At 32.6% G+C, this 23,906-nt stretch overlaps 2 protein-coding genes across 15 annotated transcripts in view; both read right to left on the bottom strand.

The window, feature by feature from the left end:
- Nucleotides 1–439: 439 nt before the first annotated feature.
- The window catches only part of LOC119641587, a 25,736-nt gene continuing 2,269 nt past the window's right edge, over nucleotides 440–23,906 (bottom strand). The window contains exons 1-12 of one of the 14 annotated variants that reach the window (XM_038040353.1): nucleotides 19,674–20,714; nucleotides 18,549–18,680; nucleotides 17,881–18,035; nucleotides 14,164–14,304; nucleotides 13,962–14,088; nucleotides 13,720–13,740; nucleotides 13,127–13,165; nucleotides 12,852–13,069; nucleotides 5,766–5,927; nucleotides 3,412–3,504; nucleotides 1,644–1,796; nucleotides 447–1,542 (exon numbers count right to left, since the gene is read on the bottom strand). In XM_038040353.1, coding sequence (XP_037896281.1) covers nucleotides 1,411–1,542; nucleotides 1,644–1,796; nucleotides 3,412–3,504; nucleotides 5,766–5,927; nucleotides 12,852–13,069; nucleotides 13,127–13,165; nucleotides 13,720–13,740; nucleotides 13,962–14,088; nucleotides 14,164–14,304; nucleotides 17,881–18,035; nucleotides 18,549–18,680; nucleotides 19,674–19,887 — 1,587 coding nt within the window. In that variant the 5' untranslated portion in view covers nucleotides 19,888–20,714 and the 3' untranslated portion in view covers nucleotides 447–1,410. Of the gene's footprint in view, nucleotides 1,543–1,643; nucleotides 1,797–3,411; nucleotides 3,505–5,765; nucleotides 5,928–6,286; nucleotides 6,370–6,780; nucleotides 7,076–12,851; nucleotides 13,166–13,719; nucleotides 13,741–13,961; nucleotides 14,089–14,163; nucleotides 14,305–17,880; nucleotides 18,036–18,548; nucleotides 18,681–19,673; nucleotides 20,720–23,704; nucleotides 23,900–23,906 lie in introns of those variants that run through there. The other 13 variants (XM_038040348.1, XM_038040349.1, XM_038040354.1 and 10 more) reach the window with 13 other exon arrangements.
- On the bottom strand, nucleotides 10,679–12,673 carry LOC119641589 (probable RNA-binding protein EIF1AD). Its single transcript, XM_038040364.1, has 2 exons — nucleotides 11,608–12,673; nucleotides 10,679–11,511 (listed from the first exon to the last, which is right to left on the bottom strand). Exon 2 carries the CDS (start codon nucleotides 11,361–11,363, stop codon nucleotides 10,875–10,877), a length of 489 nt encoding a protein of 162 aa, XP_037896292.1. The 5' UTR covers nucleotides 11,364–11,511; nucleotides 11,608–12,673; the 3' UTR covers nucleotides 10,679–10,874.

Genomic DNA, 23,906 nt, shown 5'->3' on the forward strand with positions numbered 1-23,906 from the left:
AATAGATAACATTGGTAATAGATTCCCCTGGAAAAAGACAAATTTATTATAATCTCAATTTATCTATGTTGTGGTCTAAAAAAGAGATCTATGTGACTTAAATTTTCTATGGTTTAATTACTACAAAAAAGGACAAATTTCATCATCTTGAAATATTGAAAATGGGGTCCTTTTGGCATAGCAAGCCTTCTATTTCATTAGAACCCCTATGGGGCTTGGGATTCAAAAAAATAGGCCAACGTGATCAAAATTCGGTTGTATTAATTTTTATATCAAATTTTTATTATGAACGAATTTTCATCAAGAAACATTGAAAATTGGGTTTTTTTTACCATATAAAGAATTGATTTCCATGGGAACGGTGATATGTCAAGAGGTTACAAAAATTGCCCCATGCGATCCACAGTTTTCACATCAATTTAGAATGTCAACACTACTGTTCAGCGACTTTTGTCGAGTAATTTTAAAAGTTGCGATATTTTTTCTTACAATGACTTATCAAAAAAAGGCGTTATATTGCAATTGGATTAAAAAGTGGTCTAATGCGAACCGATGATTTTCATTAGGATTCGTCCTTTGACCAAAACACGTCAGTATACCAAATCGAGAAATACGACTGGTAGGCTGAACACAAAAATACGTTGACAGACATTAGACAGACAGGCGGATAGACAAGATTAGACATGATTTGAATTGATCGGTATAATAGAAGGAAGGCTTTTCTGGGTACTACATACGCCTGCACAAACGTACCGCAAGCGGTGCAGTGTACAGATAGCGTAATTTCAGAATTTCGCGGCAAACTGGGTGTACGTTGTTCAATACATTTTTAAATATATTTATTGCCGATCAATTTTCATAGCAGTTTATGTTGAAAACATGACAATTCGTCAATATTTATCAAATGGTGAATAGCAAAGTATCATAAATTATGCTAATATAATTTTTATTTATTTATTTATTTTTTGATCATTACTTCTTTATTATCGTTTCATTCTATGGGCACATAACGCTATTTTTACAAAGTATTGAAATTGTTTCGAAATTTAATAAGGACTAGAATAATATGTTCTAGGATATTTTGATATCTTGGACATGTAAATGATGTCTAAACAAATAATTAAAAAACAAACCAAATGCAGACAATTTAAAATTTATGAGAATGAAATACAATTGACATACAATAACAACATATATATATTCGTATACGTATATGTTTATATGCAATAAAATAGCAAGGAATTTTTCTTTGGATGGAAATTCTGGATTGTCATTAAAGGATTTACGTAACAATAATTACCGCTCACTTATTTATATTTGTTTGAAAATATTTGAATCAATCTTGTTTTCTTGTTTTATGAATTCTACCAAAAAAAAAATAAAAATTTTGCATCGTATTATTCAATAATATTAATTGCCATCATGTCCTATGATCTCGATATCATCAGCCAATGGACTTTCAATATCAGTTTTGTTCGCATGTTTATCGCTTATGCTATCCAAATTAATTAGAGATAAAGTCATTTTGCTACTAAGCACAACCTAAAAATAGTAAATAGAAGAAAAAAACATATATATATATATATATATTTTTTTTTTTTTTTTATATAGCAATTAGCATATTCTTTGTCTTTTCAATTTACAGCTGGTTCATCGGCAGATCCATTCAGTTCAGCATCATAAACTTTTTCCTGTTTAATTTCGGAATCTGCCACCAAGATTTGAGATTCATGCGCCAATATTCCCTCCAGATATATAGATTGTGGTTCTGGTATATAATCATCAAAGGGTTTGGACTGGAAAAAAAGGTAATGAGTAAAATTTTTTGAATTGTTTTGTTGTTTCTTTTTTAATTCTATTGATTTTATTTTACTTTTAATGCCATACATTACTTCTGGTACAACAGTATATTAAATTTGTAAGCATATATGCTACATCTGGGCGATCTTGAAATAGAGCCACCTTTCATTACACCAGTCGATTCAGAATCACTATCTTATTTAAGCTTGTCCGTGCGTCTTATTTTCTTGGATATAACCTGCACGTCGTAATTTTTGAAATATTTTGATGAATTTTAGCACACCGATACGGTTCGGTTTAGGGGCGAGCCGTATTAAAAATGGTTCAGACTCAGGAACACTTTTTCGACCTCTATACATATAAAGCCTTATTTTAAAAAGGCGTTATATGAATTATATATGTATTAAGTGAGAAGGCTTGGGTTATTTACTATAGTGTTTTTGCTTGTTTATTAGTAATAATATAAATTTCTAAACATAATAGTGGATAGTAAAAAAGTAAAATGGAAAAAAATATTCGATTATAAGAAAGTGCAAATTTCTCGATCGTACGTCGTAACATATGTAGTCAAGCCTTTACATAACTCAGAAGCAAACTTAAAAACACTGTCCAAATTAAGGCAGGCTCGCCGTTATCCTATGCAAAATTGACAAAAAGGAAAAATAGAAATTTGTATACTCCACAATGTCGGGTGGGAGAGGTTGATTTTTCTATTTTTCTAAAATAATTTTGCGTGCTTGCGTCGTTTTCAAACTCTTTAATAGGCACAATATCTTCATTTTTGCGAAGGAGAGAATGTGTACCAAAGATACTGCACAGTTTGCCGGCCGACAAATGGGCAGATAAACGGATGAATATTCTTAGGTGCTTTTCCGTCCAAAATTGCCCAAGCATTTATATACTTTGCAGAGTTCTTGAAGCTCGTTTTTGCGCATTAGTATTGAAAAAAAAATTAAATTTTAACACACTACGATATGGAATAGGCGTGATCAGTTTTGCCCATTTTTGTGTTCTAACTTTACGGGATGCTACAAACGTGTCCCTCTACCGATTTAGCCCCTTTTTAATACCAACCTGTATGGGAGAACTTTCCATGTTTTTGCCAAATTTCAAATCGACGGCTTCAATTTTGCGGTCGGGAGATTGTTTACAACAGGCGGACACACCCACGTTTTTAAGTCCATGGATCAAAATATGATGCTGATCAAGAATACATACACTTTGTGGGGTCTCTGAGGCGTCCTCCCGGACGTTGCAAAAATTTTGACGAAACGACCCCTCATCCTTCGATGAAGGGTACAATGAAATATTGATTTTTCTATGCAATAAGTCGCAATTAATTTTTAAACAGACAAATCATAGGAAGTGATTTTAATTAATTTATTCTATAATACTGTTTACGCCAAGTAAGAATCAATGTACTTTATGCGGTCTCTAATGCCTGTTTCAAGAGGAGATCAATATTTGGCATGCCACCTATGCAATGCAAATGAAAAGGTTCATATAATGTTATTTAATTATGTAACGTTTCTTATGTCATGTCTTTTATTTTTACGTATGTATTCTGATTGTATAGAGAGTGGATAAAATAATGAGTAAAATAATGCTTACATGTTCATGGTGGACTAATAATACCGGCGTTGGAGGACGACCAGACCATTTCTGTCCGCCTTCACAACTAGCCGTTATCTCCATTCCAAGAACCTTTAACAAAAAATAAAAACCAAAAAAAAAAGAAAATTAGAAGACTTTTATTTTAAATGAGTTTATATTACGAAAAACAAAAAAGATAAGAACACAAAAAGAAGAGATAAACTAAAAAATTACATTTTCTTTTCCGCCTGAGTGGTTGAGTACGCAAGAGTCGACTACCAACTCAACGGTCGTTGGTTCAAATCTCAAGTGCGGTAGAGTTTTTAATAAAGCCGAAATCCTTAGTGCTTTATAGTTAGTGCTTTAAGATTTTAGTCTTAGAATTTATTCTGTGACTAAATTTATAATAACAATAATAATACATTTTCTGAAAGAACGTTTCTCACTTTTAATATTTATGTAGTCTTAGGATAAATTTTGGAACGATGGATTTGACACGGCATTTATAAGAAACTTTTTAATTTATTTATTAGAAGAAAATAACTTAAAACTATAGTATAAATGTGCATTGTCTTCTACCGAAACCCTTTCTGTATTATATCAACATCCTGTGATACTAAGCTTTGAAATAATATAAATCAAAGTAACATGTAACGTCTTCAGGCATTTATCGTAGCTAAAACTTCCAAATATAGATATAAGCAGGATTGCAAGTTATTCTCGTTTTCATAAGAAGTAAATATAAAATTCAAGAAACGCAAAAATTGAAAATATCCCATCGCTCAATAAGTTTCTGGTCTAACTTGCTGTCTTTTTTTCGCAATTTCGTCATTGAAACGCACTTGTAATGCTATCTCATAGTCACTATTAAAGCTTTGGCCTTTTCCAAGAAAGTCAACGAATATTGTACCATGTACATTGCAAAATGTGGGCCACATAACCTTCTTAGCCGACTTTTGCGTTCTTTGTCGCTTTGGATGGTTTCAATCAATTGCCACTCGGCTGATCGCCGATTTGGCTCTACAAAGTAGTGACGACTCCATGTCACATGTCGCATGATAAAATCCTTTTTATTTCGTCTAAATGGGGCTAATGCGTCTTTGTTTTTGAAAAAACGGGGAAAACGGGAACAAACAAAATCCTCTTCGAACAGACCTTTCAAATATAAATGGTAAATGTTCATGCAAGATAATGGAGGGTATTGCTTTTTGTTATCTTTAGGGCCACCTCTGGTAACATGACTTTTCTATCTTCCGATATGATTTTGAGAATTTTTTTTTTTTTGTGTTTTTTGGAACAACTATCGAATTTGAACGGCCAGAGCGATCAGCACGGTCGGCGTTTCTACATTTGTTTAAAATTAACAAACCATCTACAACATTTTTTTTGGGTTGTCAAGAGTCGCTATAACATACTTCAGTTCAATACTGGTTATTTTTTCTCAACAAAAATTTACGTTCAAGCGAAAAAAAGAATTCGGAATTCTAAATTGTTTCGAAAGTAGCAAAAGTACAGTCAATAAAGCTATTGTAATCTGTAAACTAAATGTAAGACTAATTGCAAATTCTGATATGTGCCGTTTGAAGATTAGTAATAACCAAAAATCATTTGCTTTTGTCAGTAGTGACGCCGTATATGTTAGAGATCGTAGACTTGTTGACTGAGATTTCAATCGAAAACTAATAATGACTATCACAAAATTAATTTTCGTGAAAAATGATACTCCTTTACTTAATTTTTTGAAATCGTATAACATCAAAACTATCTTATAATTATCGAAAATTCTCTATCATGTTGTATCGAATCAGTTTTTGATAAGTAAGATGTTATAAGATGTCGCCTCTACACGCTTTGCGATGAATTTTAAAGTCAATTGATCACTCGTGGTCATGGTTGGACCAAACTTTTAGTAAAGCTAGTGTCAAATTTTTATGTTAAACTTTTAATAAGCAAATTTGAAGTGAATCTCCACTTTGTCGTACAATACTTCATTTTTATAACTAATTCTAATGCTAAAACTTGTGTCCGCAGAGAATATCGGAAGCGAAATTCCTTCGGGATTGATTTACGAAATTATTTTTTGAAGAAGTTTCGTTCTCCAATGTGCTCTCTCACTCTCCTGCGCAAGCTTTAAACAATTTCAAATTAGAAGTTGAAGTGAGCAGAGGTGGCACTTAACCTCAACTTTGATGAGTTGTTATTTGTAAACCATAATGCGTTTAACCAGTTATTCGTCTTATAGTGTTATAGTGATTAAGATTGCAACCATTATGAAATTCGCCCAATTTTTAGTGTGAATTTCCGCATTTGAAGAATGGTGGCGAATCTGAATTAATTTTAATAAATTACATAATAAGAATAACAAGACTTACGGCTATTGTACGTTCATTGCTGCCTTCACGTAATTTGTTGTTATTACTAATTGCCAGATGATCGTGTTTAGTTTTGTCTGCATTGATTCCAGAGGTTTCAACAACATTTGCATGCCCATTGGAAATGTTTTCTTTGTTCGTTGTCGTCTTTTCGTGGGTTTTCTTTATAACAAGAAATGAAAACATTAGAAAACATATTTATATAAATTGATAATTTTCCATTGTCAATTGTAAAGAAAAAAACAAGAACTTCAAAACAAATTGTATTAACCGAATAATAACATTTAAAGCAAAATTGAGAAACCCTTATAAAAAAAAAAATTATTAATAAATATATTTTTAAATAAATAGAAAATAACTAATTCGAGTTTTTTTTCTTTTTAATTTTTTGATTTAGAAAAGCATATTTAAAAGTTTTCCATTCAATAAAACATTACATATACAGGCAATGCAAAGACGATCAATAGAGTAGTAGGGTGGCATGTTTTAATTATTGTGAACATTATATGAACTAAGCTAACCTTGATTGAATCACTAGTGGAAGTCTCTCGTAATTTTAATTCTTCGTCAGCAGCATCAATTAAACCTTGTATGGCTGCTACAACTTTTCAATGAATTTTTTTTTTTTTTCGAAAATAAAAATAATTTTTTTTAATTTTTTGTTTTTTTTTGTTTTAATATATTCCATGAAAAGCAAACTATTTTAATACTAAATTTGTTGGATTGTAAACAATTAATTCAATTAATTTAGTAAGTATATGTATATATATATTTTGTGTTCCTAAAAACGTTTATTCTCTGAACAGTGTAATAGATAAATGAAACAAAAATATTTTAATGGGAAAACTCATTTTTAAACTATGTCCTCTTATCGCAAACAGAAAAAAAAACAAAAAAAAGGTATTAATATACTGCCTAAAATTTTAAAAATCGATGTATTAAAAGTTTATTGCGATTTTTCAGATTAGTATTGAAATTACTTAAAATACTTTCATGCCGGTAGGATCATTTAAAAATTAGTTGATTTACGAGAGAATCGTTAGAAATTTTCACATTTTTATCGCATATTAATATGCGCAACATGCTAAGGATTTTTTCATCGAATCTGTAAGTTTTCATTCTTTAATAGATTATATTAAGTTTATTTTTTTTTTTTTTTGTTTTTAGTTGCCACATTTATAAAGATGTTATGTACTTGGTTGTAATGTAAGTTATCAATCGTTTAGATGGTCTCGAATTTATAACTGATGGCGTTTGTTTTTTTTTTAATGGATTGCTTGTTGACGTTTTATAAAATTTATGGCGATCATCTTGAAAAATGAGAATTAATAAAATATGTTAATAATAACAAGAAAAGAAAAATAATAATTTAGTCTACAATTCATTTAATATGATATGATAACTAAAAGATGTGCAAGTGCTATGTTTACATAACTAATAAAGAACATTCCATTATAAGAAATAAAAACAGAATTTTAGCTTAGATCTATTCAGAAAGTGGTTCCGAATAAGTCGGTATAGTAAAAGGTTGATCTATCTCAACTCACGCTAAATGTTGCATACATCCGCACAAACTTAACTTATTCTTGCAAGAGGTGAATAATTATTACAAAGTTTTTTGAAATTTTGTCTCAAAAATGGAATTAATTGCAGCTAATCATTGAAAAGGAACGTCTTTAATAAGCTATAAAACCATTTCGTGACTATCATAAAAAGTGAAATAGCTTCAGCGAGAAACAAGGAAATTTAGAAGATAATAAGGGAGTTTGGTCGTTTTCTAATGAAAATCTAAGTAAAATTAAAAAACTTATGTTTCATTACCGAAAGATCGCCGAGTAATGAGTGCTTTGTGAAAGTATGAAATTTAGATATATCATGTGATATTTGAAACCATATTGCGGGGATCAACTCGTAGAAAACAAAAGAGCTTCGAGAAAAGACAAGAAGGTGTTGAACATAACAGGATGATAGGACAGGCCTAGTCATACTGGAATGTTGGTCTCCAATTAAAAAGGGGAAAAGTTTAGAGAAATTGCGCTTCATAACAGAAAGATCGCCATAGATGGGTGCTATTCGGCTTATCTTAATTTTTTATACAGGTGACGTCCACTTTCATATTTAATTATGACAGACAAATGTGCGTTCGCACTTAGTATGAAAAATATTTTTCAAATTTCTTTATAGTAGCAACTCATTTTTTTTTTTTTTATTTTATATGATCAACTGCTGAAGGGACATACCCTGCTCGTGTAAAACCACGGTTAGACAGAAGTGAGGAAAGAGAAGCAGATAGCGAGGCGGCGACTGCAGTCTCTAGTGGATGCGCTCCCAAATGTTATGTCTTTGCCGCTTACGTCGCGCCTTACGTGATAGTTTCTTCCAAAGTTTCAAATTACTATATTATTTCGAAACCAATTTAACATCATTTTGAGCACAAATGCCCGCTTTTGATTCCAGGGATTTTTAATAAACAAAAACATCGCGTAATCTCATATTCGCTAGCCGAATTTTTATTTAAATCATATTTATAACCATAAAGGTGAAAATTCCCTAACATTCATGCCTCATGATAAACCGTTAGATTTAAAGTGAATCAGCATTACAAGTCCCTGATAAGCGTTCGGAACGACGCGCCGAAAACGATATTTAGTACGAGGGGCGATTAATCAAAAATCCCTACGCTAAAATACAAATTATATTGCTTCTCTATTATTTTTCAATAAATAAACGGTTTCCTCGTCTTTCTTTTCATCCGTGGAAATAGAAGTAGGGAGATAGAAAGTGAAATAGCGAGCGAAAAATCTATATGGATTGAGCGACGATCACTTTACAGTTACAGCGAGATGAGGGAATTAGTAAATCGCAAAACTATTGGCGAATGGTATTCGTTATAGTTTAGCAGATCACGAAAAGTACTTGTTCAAAGAGATGGTCTGGAGAATAATCAGTAATAGCAAGAGAAGCTGCCAGCTTAAATTAATGATCACTGTCTAGATTCTTTTTCTCCCGGAAGAACGGACGTATAAAAATGTTTATCATTTTCAAGAAGAAAGTTTTTTGCACTATATCTCGTTAAACATTTTCCCACTATTTCATAGCTTATGGCATTTCGACTCCAAGCTAATTTAATAATTTCCGTAGCTTTAGCTGCACTTTCTTCCAGATTAAGTTTAAAACGCAATGCGCTAAATAACATCCATCTCTTCACACTTTGATATTCACTGAACCACAGTTTGTAAGCAACTAAAACTTGCGCCGTAATGCCTCATATGCGTTGGATGAAGCAGCCGACTTCAATTGACAGAACTTATTTCTACACTTAATGTAACACTACATTCAAAAATCGAATATTCAACATTCGAATATCGGATATATTTTTTTTTAAATTGGTAGCACTGTGAGAACCATCTGTGGCAAATTTAACAAAAAGCATTTTTTTCCTATTTCTACATAATGTCTGATTTTGCTGAGTTAAAAACTTTCATTAAATTTTGGATGCAAAACGAAACGTGTTGTATAGAAACGTTTACAATTTTGGAGAGGGCCTGTGCGGAACAGACTTGGTCGGAAATATTTGAGGACTATTCTACAACGCCTTTTAACAGTGTTATAGTATCACCTGAGAGTAAATTAAGAAATTTGGAACGGAGCCACTTACTTATATTACTGGAGAAACCGCAACGTTGCTATAGCCGTAGAATTAAAGAAAAGGCGAAATCAAATTTGGAGGAAAAATTCAAGGCCGCTATTGAGGACAATGTGAGTACATGCTCATCTTCATTATTGCAACGCAAAGCATCTTCTCAATGTTTGCAATCAATTCGATGACACTTTAATTGACGAACACATCCTAAATTTGTATTCCAAAAAGTCATACGATTCCACATCAGAAAGTAAGTGTTTTTTTATAGGCCCTTTTTTTAACAACTCTAACCTTGTACATTCTTGTTTGGAAAAGCTTCAGATCGAGGTTACGACGATATCGAGAAAGAGGACACGTACAACGTAAGTGAAAATAAGTTGTTTTTAAAATCTGTGAAGAGACAATGCTTAAATTAATCCAAAATTTTTTAGCTTTAGTGTAATCTAATCAGTGAGAATCTGGGATAAGTAAAAATTATCACTGGGATGAAGACTTTTTTGCTTCCATAAGCACTCAAGAAATATTAGATCAAAACGTGAAGGTCAATAATAAATTTCCCAGTATATCTAAGTTCCCAGTAAATAAGCAGATAACCCATTCGACTTTAAATGTTCCAATGATAACTCGTAAAAATCGCTTGTTGTCATTAAATCAACAAAAAAAGAACAAACACCGAGCAATCAGCCAAAAGGACTGTATACTCGAAAAACGGCTCGAAAACATTTTTTATCGTTATCCAAGAAGCCTAGCAAAGAAATTAACCTAATGTCGCGAGATCATTCCACATTTCAAAGACAGGAATCTGTGTATATTCCTAATAATTTAAGGTCACCCAACAAACTCTGTGAGATACCCAGTAGAAATTCATTGCAAACCGAGACTAATTAATTATATTATTAGGCTAAACGAGAAGCCGTTTTTGATTTAAAAAGCGAAGTGCCTGTCTCTTTCAGCGCAATGTATTAAAATAATTATACAATAAATTAAAAATATCCTTTTTTAAGAAGCAGGAGATTTGATTAAAATAAAAACTTTTTAACTTAACAGTAAAAGTTTTTTATTCGTGAGGGATACGTTCTATAAAAATGCCGCGAATACAGAAACCGTGAATACGGAATGGTAGTTTATATGGGATTATAGGGGATACGTTCCTAGGTGACAAAATAAAAAAAGAAACGGTGAATACAGATTGGCAATTGATATGGGATTATAGGGGATAGGCGACAAAATAAAAAAAAATCAAATATATAAAAAAATCCATCTTCCACCTTCACCTCCATGCCAAGGAATTTGCCAAGAGACGCTTTTCTTTGGTTCAAAATAGAACTTAATATTTTATGATTCAAAAGTTCTGTACAAACGGTATAAAAAAAGAAAATTATAAAAATAAATGTGATCGAGCTACATAGTAGATATTAAAAATACCTAATCTGCACATTTTGCTATGTAAATTGGTAAGCATTTAGTTAACTGTCATCTTCTGAGCTTGTACTTTCGTCTTCAAACGCTGCTAAAAGGCTTGGCCGATTTCTATTCGGAGATAAATGACAGGGTCCATTGAATTTTTCTTCGAATTCCTCTACGTTTTCACCACAACATTCTTTAACATAATTACTTGCGCAACGTCCATTCGGAACGTTATCGTCCCTCTTAAAGCATTCCGGCCAAATACCAACCTTGATGTATTCCTTGATATGTTCGGCTGTTAAAATCTTACAAATCTCTGCTTTAACTTTATCGCCTTCTTCGATTGGTTCCACTAGAATGAAATCGCTTCGTTTAACCCAAACGTTTTTTCTGAATTTTGTGTTCATAGTTACTACTACAAACATTATCAAACGATAAAAAAAAGTCTTCATGTATGATATCGGCCGTTTCAGCTTCGTGGCGATTGTTATTGTATGACTAGCAATAATTCCTACTATTTGTTGGCCGTCTTTAGGATCTTGGATCATTTCCTTTATTTTATTATATTTTGCCGGCTGAGCCCGAAAATGTAATGATAATCAAAAAAAAAAAAAAGTCTTTCTTAGCACGTACGGCTTACACCAAACATCCCTGCTATTGCATACATGATTACGAAATTGAACAAGAACAAGCAACCTACACCAAGAATGAGAACAAGAACAAACATCCTACACCGAGAATGAGAACAAGAACAAGCAACCTACACCAAGAAAATGAACAAGAACAAGCAACCTACACCAAGAAAATGAACAAGAACAAGCATCCTACACCCAGAAAATGAACAAGCATCCTACACCAAGAAAATGAACAAGAACAAGCATCCTGCACCAAGAAAATGAACAAGAACAAGTATCTTACACCAAGAAAATGAATAGGAACAAGCATCCTGCACCAAAAATGAACAAGAACAAGCACCCTGCACCCTACACCAAGAAAATGAGCAAGAACAAGTTTCGATGATTGGAAGCAACGTTGGCATAAGTGTATGGTGTCCGAGGAAGATTAGTTTGAAGGCGACAAAATAGATTCGAAATAATAAATGGATTTAAATGGTTAAATGGAACTGCTCTTATTTTTCGAACGCAGCAATATATTAAGAGCAGTATATTAATACGGTTATAGTATTTACATAATCATGTGATATATATTTGTTATAACAATTCATTTAATAAGTTGATAACACATAGATGCCGAATGCTTATTGACGAATACTCTTGATTTTTAGCTAGTTCCCACCTTCAAACGAGAAGTATCAAAACTTCATGACATTCCGATCATTAGTTTAAAAGTTTACAAATCTCTTTTTGCTAGCTTTGTTTTTGCAGAATAATGGAAAAATGGGAAATTTCCTTTTTAAGCGTCACTAAAACAGCTGCAACTTGTATACTAATGTTCGAAATGTCATAAAATTTTGCAACATTTCGATTGAAGGTTGTTTAAAAATCATAAGGATTAGTCAGTAGTCATCTTAAATCTTTGCATCGACCCATGAACTTATTGAGTCATGATATATATACTATGTAGTAGCTATGTACTATGTTTCTGTAACATGCCTCAATTTTTCGGAGGTGGATAAAGGGTTAATTGGCCATCTCTGCCGTCTATCACAGAGTTAGAATCAATCAATCTAAAGTCTTTTTAATAGCCTTGCTATGGAAGAAAAATGTTCGATTGTTAAATCTGATAAAGATCTGCCCGATTTGCTCAATAATTAATAAATGGCATAACTAAGAAATTGAGAAATTGTTCTTCTAGAATATGAATTTCAAAACTTTTAAATAATTTTTTTACAATCATTTCTATAAAAAAAGAAAAATCGTTTTAACGCAATGTAGAAAAAAGAAAACAATCAAAAGTAAACCTCAGGTTTTCCTCATCGTTTTGAAATAAAATGAAACCTTAAATGAATAAAATTAAACAAAAAAAAAAAAAACAAAAAAATACAATGTAATTAAGAGCCTTTTGCTAATTCTAACCTTCGCTTCATATTGGTCGGAGTTCATTTCGGCAATTAATTTGGCCATTGCCTTTTCGGTGTCCTCCAATTTCCTGCGTAACTTTTCAATTTCCATTAATTGTTCAGTTTCTTTATTTAAGAGCCTCGCTGTTATATATATTTGTTGTTGTTGTTGCTGAGGTAAAGCACTATGTCGCAGTTGTTGTGGCTGCTGCTGTTGCTGTTGTTTTAACGAAGCTGATAAATTAGAGGCGACATTAGCTGCTGAAAGGCTGGCATTATATAGTTCATTACCGTTCCGTTGAGACTCTGGTTGTTTATGCAGATTAGTTCCTAAAATTGTTTATTTCGCATTTTGGTATTGAATGGATTTTTTTTTTGTTTTTGAGTTTTTGCTTTTTATTATTATTATTGCCATTATTATATAGTTTCTATTGTTAATCAACATTTAAAATGAGGTGAAAATAAATAAAAAATGTTGAGTTTTTAATTTAAGACAACAACAATAACAAAGCATACATACTTATATGATGGAGAGTATCTATCTAGTATATATATATATATACATATGTGTGTGTGAATAGGTGGGTGTGGAATAGCGTGATGTGCGTGTTGGTGCATTTGTGTGCACACATATATAGTTTACATAAAATACTCAAAGCAGCAATTGAGTGCAAGTGAAAATATGCAACCCAACAACAAATAAACGAGAAGAGAAACACAAAAAAGGAACAAGAATAAGAAATTATTGATAATTCACTAACAGAAAATGGGAGGACATATTTTAAAAATGATTTCCAGACGAAACAATGAAAAAACATTTAAAATGATCTTCAAATGACACTGGCATTATTCTGCTGTATGTTGAAGAAAGCGCAAATGCTTACTTGTTTGATGCTCACGCCATCCTTATGTAGCGAAACCGACCAGGAGGATTTGCACGTTTGTGTGTGTGTAAGCATAAGGGAATTAGGGAATTTACATATATTTACATATCCTTTATTTTTAAACTCTATATAAGCTGTTATCGAATTTCGCTTAATGATTTTGATATGATTTTTAATGCAACTCAATGAGACGCTAAAATTAAAGTAAAAAAATACGTTTCATACGTTCGCTGAAAACTTACCCAATTTTGAGCTATTAAGATCCTCAAGATGCCTACCGTTTTCATAGCCGAAAACTTGTTTGCGGAAATTCGGATCCGATGGTGCCGGACCATACGGTGCATTCGGCATAGGCTTCTTGAAAACTATCTGTAATTAAATGCATTTCAAATTAAAATAAAACCATGCATGCAAGCAAACATTGATAATTTCAATTACAATTACCTTCATGATAGTGTAACCGAAGAATACAACAATACCTATTGTATAAAGAGGCATTATAATGCCCATGCTACTGCCTTTAGTTTGAGGTTGATGCATGGCACCAGCCCCTAATGGAGGCCGCATGCCAGGTATGGGACCAGGCTGAAATAAAATATTTTGCAAACTTAACGAATAGTGAAAATTTATTTTCTTTTTAAATATATCTTATCAAATAGGATTACGATCGGTTATAAGGGATCTTGGTTAACTGTCATTCAATCTCATAATCAACACCGAAGGTTGAAAGCACAGTAATTTAGAAAAATCACATGAATTTCGGAGACTTTGAGTCATTATTTAGCCTCGGTCCATAAGCATGTTGTATTAGAGTCCTCCCAACCGTAATAATTAAGATTGAAAACTGAAAATGAGCTCAATTGCACAGATCAATGTTAAAAACAAATTCAATCTGCTTGCACAAACGTAATATTTTAACAGCTAGTACTAGACAAGTGAGAACATTAAATATCCTACACGACTTCGCTTAGTAGAGCTATTCACTCGATGTGGAAAAAAATTACATACTGTTTTCATGCAAAGGCGTACATGAAAGCCCGCATATGGTAGGATTCCAAATCCATATTGTAGCGTGATTCAAATTTAATAAACATAAATTATTTCCTAAAAATTTTAATATTTTCCAGTTTCCGTTACAAAGCACTAAAAAAATGGACTTTCTCTCCACGTAAGGGCATGGATTTCATGGAACCCCTATATATGTTAGGATGTAAAAAATAGACCTATGTGATCCAAATTCCCTACCATTTGATTATTTTGCTACCATGGACCAATTTTCACCGTAAAATATTAAAAATTAAACCTTTTCCTGAAGGTATTACTTACTATTTATATTACTATTTATTACTATTCATGACTCATTGCACATGGAATAGAGTCCAAGAAATATTCGCACGTGGTTCAAATTTGGTCCACATTCATCATAAAATAGTGACACGTAAGCCTTTTTATCAAATGCAGTTTTAAAATTCTTCTGAATCCTTATATGCGATGGCATCGAAAAAATAGATCTACATGGTCCAAATTCGGTAAGATCGATTTTTCTATCAATGTGTTATTACGAACCAATTTTCATCATAAAGTATTGAAAATTACATCTTTTTTCATAGGAAACGGAATTCAAAAAATTGCTCCAGCCGCACTTAATTTTTCATACTAATTTACAATATTAAAGTACTAGTAATTAACGAGTTTTATCGAAAAATTTTGAAAATTATAATTATTTTATAGTAGTGACCGAAACGGTGGGCCGATTCGAAATATTTTCAATGTCAAGTTATCAAATTTCAGAAAAATATCTCAAAATTCGTGACTTGAACACAAAAATATTTCAGGAACGACAGATAGAAAATGATTCTGAATCGATCGGGGTAATAAAGAGTGCATCTATCTTAAGATCTTTTGGGTGTTACACACGTCCGCGTAAACTGAAAGTAACTTGTGTAGTAGATAAAAAGTCGTATTACGCGCCTATTTACCTTCGAATGCTTAAGGGAACTCGTAGCAGCAAGTAAATCTACGTTTTAGCCATGATTTGAAATTTGAATGAAAATGTGTTAGTCTCTTTTTACGCAATAACCTGTCTCATTCAGTTGGATGCTTCCAGCCTTAACTTTCATTATTTCTTCAAACAATGAATCGCAAGTCTACGCAGTTGGGTTGCTACTTCAAAGCTCGCCAAAAGCCTTCACATAAAATTTTACTTTCTTATCCTAATTTTGGCGCCTTCAACGATTACAGAAAGAAATCAGGTTTGAGAAAGCACTTGGAATATCGGTTGCTAAGCCATCCCATTTTGAAAGTCTCTGCTTTCTACGCAAAGGAGAGTGTCGTTATAAAAATATTTTTATTTTCTCCCTCCGATTATTGCAAATGCCGCCGACAAATTAATGTAAACACGAATTTTTAATAGGCAAGTGTATATATACATAAACGTGTGTGTGTATGTGTCTGAAAATCGCAAACAAATTTTGTTATTTATTGGAAAATACATTGCATAGAAATGAAAGCAAATGCTAAAAATAAAAAGTCTTGGCCGTGAAAGAAGTCTTTCGTATAGAGCTAACGGGGAAAGGCGAAATTTTAAACTGGTGGGCGTTTAAGTGAACACATAAGATTTGTGTAAATTGTTCTTTTTATGCAATGACTTTTACATATAAATTAGAAAAGAAAAACTTTCTATTCCAAAGTAGCAACGTTGCAGTCAACACTTTTCAATACTGAATAAAGATCACTTGACAGATCGCAAATAATATGCATTTACATAAGCAATAGCCAACTATAAGAAAAGCAAAGACTACATAAACGTTCTTAATACGTTAACGAGCAAGTATGTTATTGGAGACGCGTTTACCGATACTTAGTTCATTTCTTTAAGATTTCAAATTTAGTCGATTCGTGAAGATTCTATCAAACTTGTTTTATCAAGAAAACTAGAAAGTCTTAAGAAGAATTTTGCATAGCATCCATCAATCCATCAATAATGTCAACATTTTGCGTTGTGAAATTGAGCAGACGACAATTTTGCATCGAACTTCTAGATGAAATATACAAGCTCATCTACCACAAATTGTAAAGATTTTTTTTTTGGATTTTTTAAAAGCTGTAGATATATTTGTTTCTGCGATTGTAAGTGTTGTTTCAAAAATAGACAATAGGTGAAGATTGGCAGGTCGATATGCCTAAACTCAACTCAGATATTTGCATTAATTAATAATGCACATTTACAATCCTCGGATCGAAATTACATCAAAAGTGGCCATTGTTTTTGTGTGAACGCTTTCTTGCACATGCAATTTCGGAGATCCTCTCAGCTCTTCTCTAGATCTTGCAATAGAACTAAAAAATTAGATCCTCACCCTTTGCAATCCTCGCCGTGAAATTACGTCAAAAGTGATATTCACTTTTCACTGAACGCATTCTTATACACACAATTTTGGAAATCCCTCCACGCCTCGTCTCTTGCCATAGAACCAAAAAGGTCGGGCCTCACTACTTGCATCACTCGCTCTATACTTGCGTCAGAAGTTTTTGAGTTTGAAAATGGTGATCGTTTTTAAATGAACACAATCTTGTACACACTGTGTTGGAGAACACTTCAGCCAAAAAGTAGTTCCTTATCATTTCTATTCCTCGCATTAGAACTGCGTCAAAAGTGATGATGGTTTTTGAGTCAACGCACTCTTATACATATTTAGATACTACGGAGTAATGTTCCCCGGTGTCAGAATGACCAGGATACATGGCCTACCACTAAATACCTACCACCACTCCGCTCAATATATTAAAGTTATTTACATAACAACTTTTCAAAATAACGCATTTTATCGTAAGCGCTCGTCCTTCGGCCAAGATATGTCGTGATATCAAATTTGAGCAAAATATCTTCAAAATTGCGATATGAAGGTTGAATATGAAAAGGTATGGGCAGACATCACGCGAACGGACAAAAGTATGGTGACTCTGAATTGATCGGTATATTAAAATGTTAAATGTCTAAGTCAAGTGCTTTTGAGTGTTCTATAATCCGCACAAAATTAAGATGCCTGGTGCATGGTATACAAAGAATACGAAGATGTATTGTAAACTTGGCACTTTGAATAACTATAATTTGCCTTAAAGCCAACGCATGAATTACCGGTATTATGATGAATAACTTACTCTGCCTTCAACAATGCGAGGCGGTGGATTGCTAGGCGTTACTTTCCGATCGACAATTGGTATCGTAGGTGTTGCCGGTATGGCCCGACCACGTTCACGCATTGCTTGATACACAGCATCCGGATGTAAATGGACTGGCCTTTCCTGACGTATAGCTAAACAAATGAAATGAATCAGTTTCAGAAACACTTCAACAACAATTGCTAGACAAAAAGAGAAAAGATTATTAATACAACACATAATAAAAAACTCAGGACCATCAACAACCGAAACGAGCAAAAAAAAAAGAAAAAAAAATGTAAAAAATGAAAGCGAAAACTGTTATAAACGCATATAAAATAATAAAAGCAATGCAAGATTAAAAATTATAAGTAAACAGTATTGTATAGCAAAACGTTTTTATTTTTCAATGCATTTGTTTTTTTTATTCACGTTTTAAATGTTAACGTAATTGTAGCGTAACGTTTGCTATAGTGAAATTTTGTTTTTTTTATTTTTAGTTAATGCAGCGAATGTACTAAACATCTTTTAAAGTTAAAGACCTCAAGTTCATTGATATGTTACGCAAACTGGGTTAGTAACAGAAAAGTAGTTAGGAGACCATGCAAAAGATGGTTAACAAAATTAGTTTGTTTTTTTCCAATTTGAAAAAGCTTTTCAAAACATACTTATTTCGCCTGTGTAAATATTTAAACTTCTGCGATATAGTTGCGGCCCAAAGGGCTCTGCAGCTATCGATGATGTCTTTTTAATGGTTGCATTATAAAATTCTTCTCTATTGAGTACCACTTCACAACAGCCTAAACTCAGTTTGTTACAGATTAAATGTGAGAGTGGGAGAGGAAGAGAGAGAGAGAGAGAGAACGAAAGAATATATATATTTATATATATACATACTTGTATATAAACTTAAAAAAATTTCATTCGGTCATCACCGAATCTTTTATACCCATCGCCGTTATTCTAGAAAGGACCTAAGAAAAAAAGAAAAAGGGAATTTTCCATATTCTCCAATAATGGGTGGGCGCGATTGATTTTTTCCTACTTTTGTAAAATAAAATTAGAAATATATATATAGGGCAAAAAACGCAGAAAGCCGATATGTACTCAATCAGTGGAAATACCCGTCCATAGTACAATAAAAAGGCATGACCTCTTATCGTTTTGACTCATTATCAATATCTATCCTCGTGCAACGACTTTTAAGGTCTTTGCAATTTGTGTTTGGGTTTGCAAATTCAGGTTTGATACTGGTCAATAATGTGTAGACCCCATATGACACTCTGAAACTTCTTTTTGGGTGCTACAAGCGTTTTGATCAAAGAATAGGATTTTGATATACTATAATATTGAATAAGTGTGGGCACTTTTCGCCATTTATATAGACGATCAAAGGACCACCTATAGAACATAAATGAAAATTTGTATCGTTCTATCTAACGAGTAAAAAACCATTTATTTTTATTTTTGAAAGCAGAGAGGATTTCAGGTTATATTGTTCTTTAGGAGTATTTTTTGGCCAAATGGGCTCAATGTCAACCTTTGCGCTAAATTTGATTACTGCATCTTTGCGATCAGGAGAATGTTTACCGCAAATAGATGGACAAACGGAGGGACATGCTTAAATAGGTTGGGAATTTGATCCTGATCAAGAATATATCTACTTTACGGTCTCCGTAGTTTCGTTCTGAGTTTTGCCAGAAGCGTTTCGACAAAATAAATACACCACTCATCCTTACACGTACATTTTATTATAAAGAATACATTTTCATGATAGATGATATTTTACTTACCGCCCGGTCCCCTTTGAGTTTCCTTCAAATCCGTTTTCACCGTTTTACTCCCACCAAACATCATAGGGTACAATACTTTTGGCCATAGTATAGCGATACATCCGACAACCGTTACAATAATTAGAGCGGTTTTTTTCGAACTAAGACCTTCATTCAGGTAGAGCGGATGACTGGCCACAGGCTGTTTAGTCGATGATTGTGCTTTACTTGGCATTTTTTATATTATTTAAAAATGTTGTTTAATTTGTTTTGCCTTGAAGTTTAGTCCGTTATTAATAAATTAATTAATAAGTTAATAATAAAAATTTTTAAGTATCGCGAAGCTACGAAGGAGATATGTAAATTCAATTATAGCCAACCGCTCATATGCTTTGGCCTAGTTGACTTATAATAAAAGACGCGAAGATGCTAACAAACTTTATTTTACCCTTTTATTAATCATTATCGTTAATATTTTACAAAAAAACACAAAGCATAAAATTGATCAGACAACATAATAAATGTTAAAATTTTTACTTAGGCGTGGTTTTTAAGATCCCGAAAGTTCGAACATCTAAGCCTCCGCAAGTTAGTTTGCATGTCATTTGACAACTGACACTAGAAACGTCGCGGATGGATACGGGAGCGCATTATCGCATTCTCTGCATGCAATGATTGAACTCCTGCTCGACAACACTTTTAGTCCTTGCGGAGATTTGTTTTTTATTAAAGTGTGTATGTCCAATTTTTAATTAATTGGTTTCGGCTTCTTAATGCTCGCTTAGATGTTTTCTCCACCCCTATTATCTTAAACAAGCAAGAAAATTATATCAAATTACGACCGATTCGCTTATATGCGCCAACGTCGTCTTAACAAACTAAAAGAAAAAACAACGAAAAACTATCCCTCGTCGCAATCGGAATTTCGTAGAAGGTCACTCTCCAACATAGATCGCAAAATTTCATTATCGCCCAGATCGATAGTCTTCTTTGACAATGAAATCCCCAGAATGAAAAGAACTAAAATCTTTGACAGGTACAGTCATCCGCCTCTTCAGTTCCCAACGTGCTACAAAACTTTTTACAAGCAAGCGACAATTTGTTTCCTTTCTGGAACTCATACCAACCACAATACCTCAAATGAACTTTATTCACCCTGCACTTTGCAGCTGACGAATGAACATAGGCTTCTTATATCCCACGAAGGGTACACTCACATCGGGTATTCCACCTTTTTCCCTTGATCCAACAAGTACAATTAGTTCAGTAAACATTAAAAAACGAGAAAATTTTCGCGCCACTCCACTAAATACTCTCTATAACGTTTCACAGGAGTAAATGATTTTTGTCCGCTTTTGTAGGAAAAAAGGAACGAGGAAATTATTTGTTGTATATCTGTCGCAGTTTACATATTAGACGATCGTGGGAGTCTTTCCGATTTTTGTGTAGGTACTGCAGGGCACATATCAAAATATTTATCGCCATATCTGCTGTACTTTACGAGTGATGGTTAAAAACCCTTCTTTTTTTCTTTTGTTTTAGTTTTGAGAACGGCGCTCTTCTCAGTTTATATTACACCGAGGGCACATCATTTGTCCAATTTGTTCTATTTTTAATACCAATTTATCTAAAAGAACTTTCAATATTTTTGCCAAATTACAAAACAATATAGTATTTTTTTGCGACCAAGAGAATAACTCCCGCAAACATAAGTCTACTTTATTTTATTAGATGTTCTGCGTTCGGCGTCATAATATTGTCGTCTTTCGCTAAAAACTCTCAAAGAATTCAATAGTTTTTCAGTTCAATTGTTTTAACAAATTTCGCTGTTATCCTAGATTCTAAATCTTTCTATATGTTACGGAATTTTTGCTCTTTCATGTTACTTTCTCATGATAACTCTACTACTATCAAGTCCAATTTCTTTAATTTTTCCCCTATTATTCTTGCAAGGACTGATTGTAATGTGAAAACTTCGTATCGTTCTCAATTCATTTCAAACTTTTTAGAAGCATACGTCCTCGAATATGCTTTCTATTATTTTCAATGCCTTAATCTTTTTAATTCCCCTTTTAAACCAAAATTTTGAATTAGCTCTCTATCTGATCTCTCTGCGTAGATTACTGATAACACTAACGGGAAGAAATTAAGTCTTGTTGCTCTCTCGATGAAATAGCCCGCGCGTTTAATACATTTATATATCAGGAACCATGATTTGTATAAGTTAATATAGAAAAGTTATAACAAATGTAGCGCAACCTTTCTGTAAAGAGCCGCCACATACTCTGACAAGTATCGAAACAAGTAGAAAACCAAGCAATCTAAAGCAATTAATTATTTGCAAAAAAAAATAATCTGATTATATCGCGAATCTAAAAGTAGTTCCAAATTTGCAACCATTATGCTAAAGGGAAGTTTCCGAAGCCACGAACGTAACAGTTTTGACTTTCTACATAACTAGTTCAAGGCGAAAAGAACCCCATGAATTTGCCCATGCACGTTCACCACCCAATCAGCGAATGTATTTACAAATTGTTAAAGATACAATCGCAATGAGACTTGCACATTGATAATTTAAAAATATGTATAAATTGGCGATATATCACCTTTGAAAATATATAGATTGACCTAGGTTTCATTATAAAATCGGTGGTAATAAGTTTTATAACTTTTATTGGATACATTGTCGGCACTTACGGCGAAAAAAGATTACTCGCATCTTTATTACCCTATCGAGGACCACAAAAGACAGACAAAGCTTGCCTAACTAATCGAATGACCATGATATTATGCCCGGCCGTACTTATGGTCTACTATTGGCTAGACAGTGTTTGCAACCTTCAAATGAAATTTTACAAGCTTCAAATACTTTAAGAGTTGATCAACTTCCTACATCTTTATAAGAAGATAGGGAATGTTATTGTTTCGAAAAGAATTCGCCAATAGCCTTAATCAGTTATAGAGCCTTAAACAGTTATGCAGTATTAATCAGTTACAGAAACTTTTCATAAATCCAAACATTTTCTATACACTTTGCATGGAATTGAAATTGCGAGAGAAATTTATTTTAGATTCTCAGGCTGTCAAGATTTACCGCATAATAAGGAAAATAAAGGAAAGAAATCAGAATCAGGAAAGAAATAACGAAACATTCATTATCTGCTCTAATAAACCCCAGATGCAAATATTTTGGACTATTCAATCAAGATCGGTTTATAGTTCTCGATATCGAATAAATTCAATCGAGATATGAATATGCTGCGCGCTGGTAATTTTATGATCGAAAAATTTCGTGTTCGCCAGTAATAACATGTAAAAATCCTATACCCTGACTGGACCAATCAGTATATACATACTCTATACCACATCGATTACTTAATAATGCACTAAAAATTATACATTATTTTTATGTAAATTCATATATTTTATGAAACTGCTAATATTGGAGGACACTGAAATGTCAACGTGATCTAAATGTACTTTCCAAACATTTCATTATTTTCCAGTTGCTTCTCCTATAATAAACCAAGAATTAGGATTTATCGCCATAAAAGGGTTTGCTCTGACGGCAGCCCCTACATATGATGTGCTCTAAAAAATTTCGATCGTTCTAGCGAGTCGTTAACCGGCACCGATCCAGTTTACTCAGTACCGGAAACCACAAACCGGTCTTAGTTGAATTGATTTATTAAAAGAACTAATAAGAAAGGTTTTGGAAAGGAATCTATATTTCCTACTTTGATGGATACGTAGATGTTATATTTAAATTTTTAATAATACTTTATATTTTATGGGAGCATAAAAGAAATTACATCGCAAATGCATTAACGTAAAACCGTACGACCGTTCTGGCTAGTGTGCTAATTTATCGAACTATGCATTAAGAAAAAAAAAAAAAAATTTTGTTTGCTTAAAAAATAATAATTCATAAAATTAATTTAATATAAATATTCACAACACCAATATATGCGTATGGATATGCATATATATATATATATATATATATGTATATGTAAATGTGTATATATATATATTTATGTATACAAACATACATATATTTATTTTTCTTTGCAAAGTACACTTGATTTCGTGAAAAATTTTTAAAAGTTTCAAAAACGCACAAAAAATTATTACATAAATAACATGACCCGTACGGTTTGGTGTTATTTTTAGAAATCGCACAATAAAAAAGAATTATTATTAAAAATCAAAAGAAAAAGAACAAGAATTATATATAAATATTTATTTTAATGT

The sequence above is a fragment of the Glossina fuscipes genome, unplaced genomic scaffold (assembly GCF_014805625.2).
Source record: "Glossina fuscipes isolate IAEA_lab_2018 unplaced genomic scaffold, Yale_Gfus_2 155, whole genome shotgun sequence".
Lineage (NCBI taxonomy): Eukaryota > Metazoa > Arthropoda > Insecta > Diptera > Glossinidae > Glossina > Glossina fuscipes.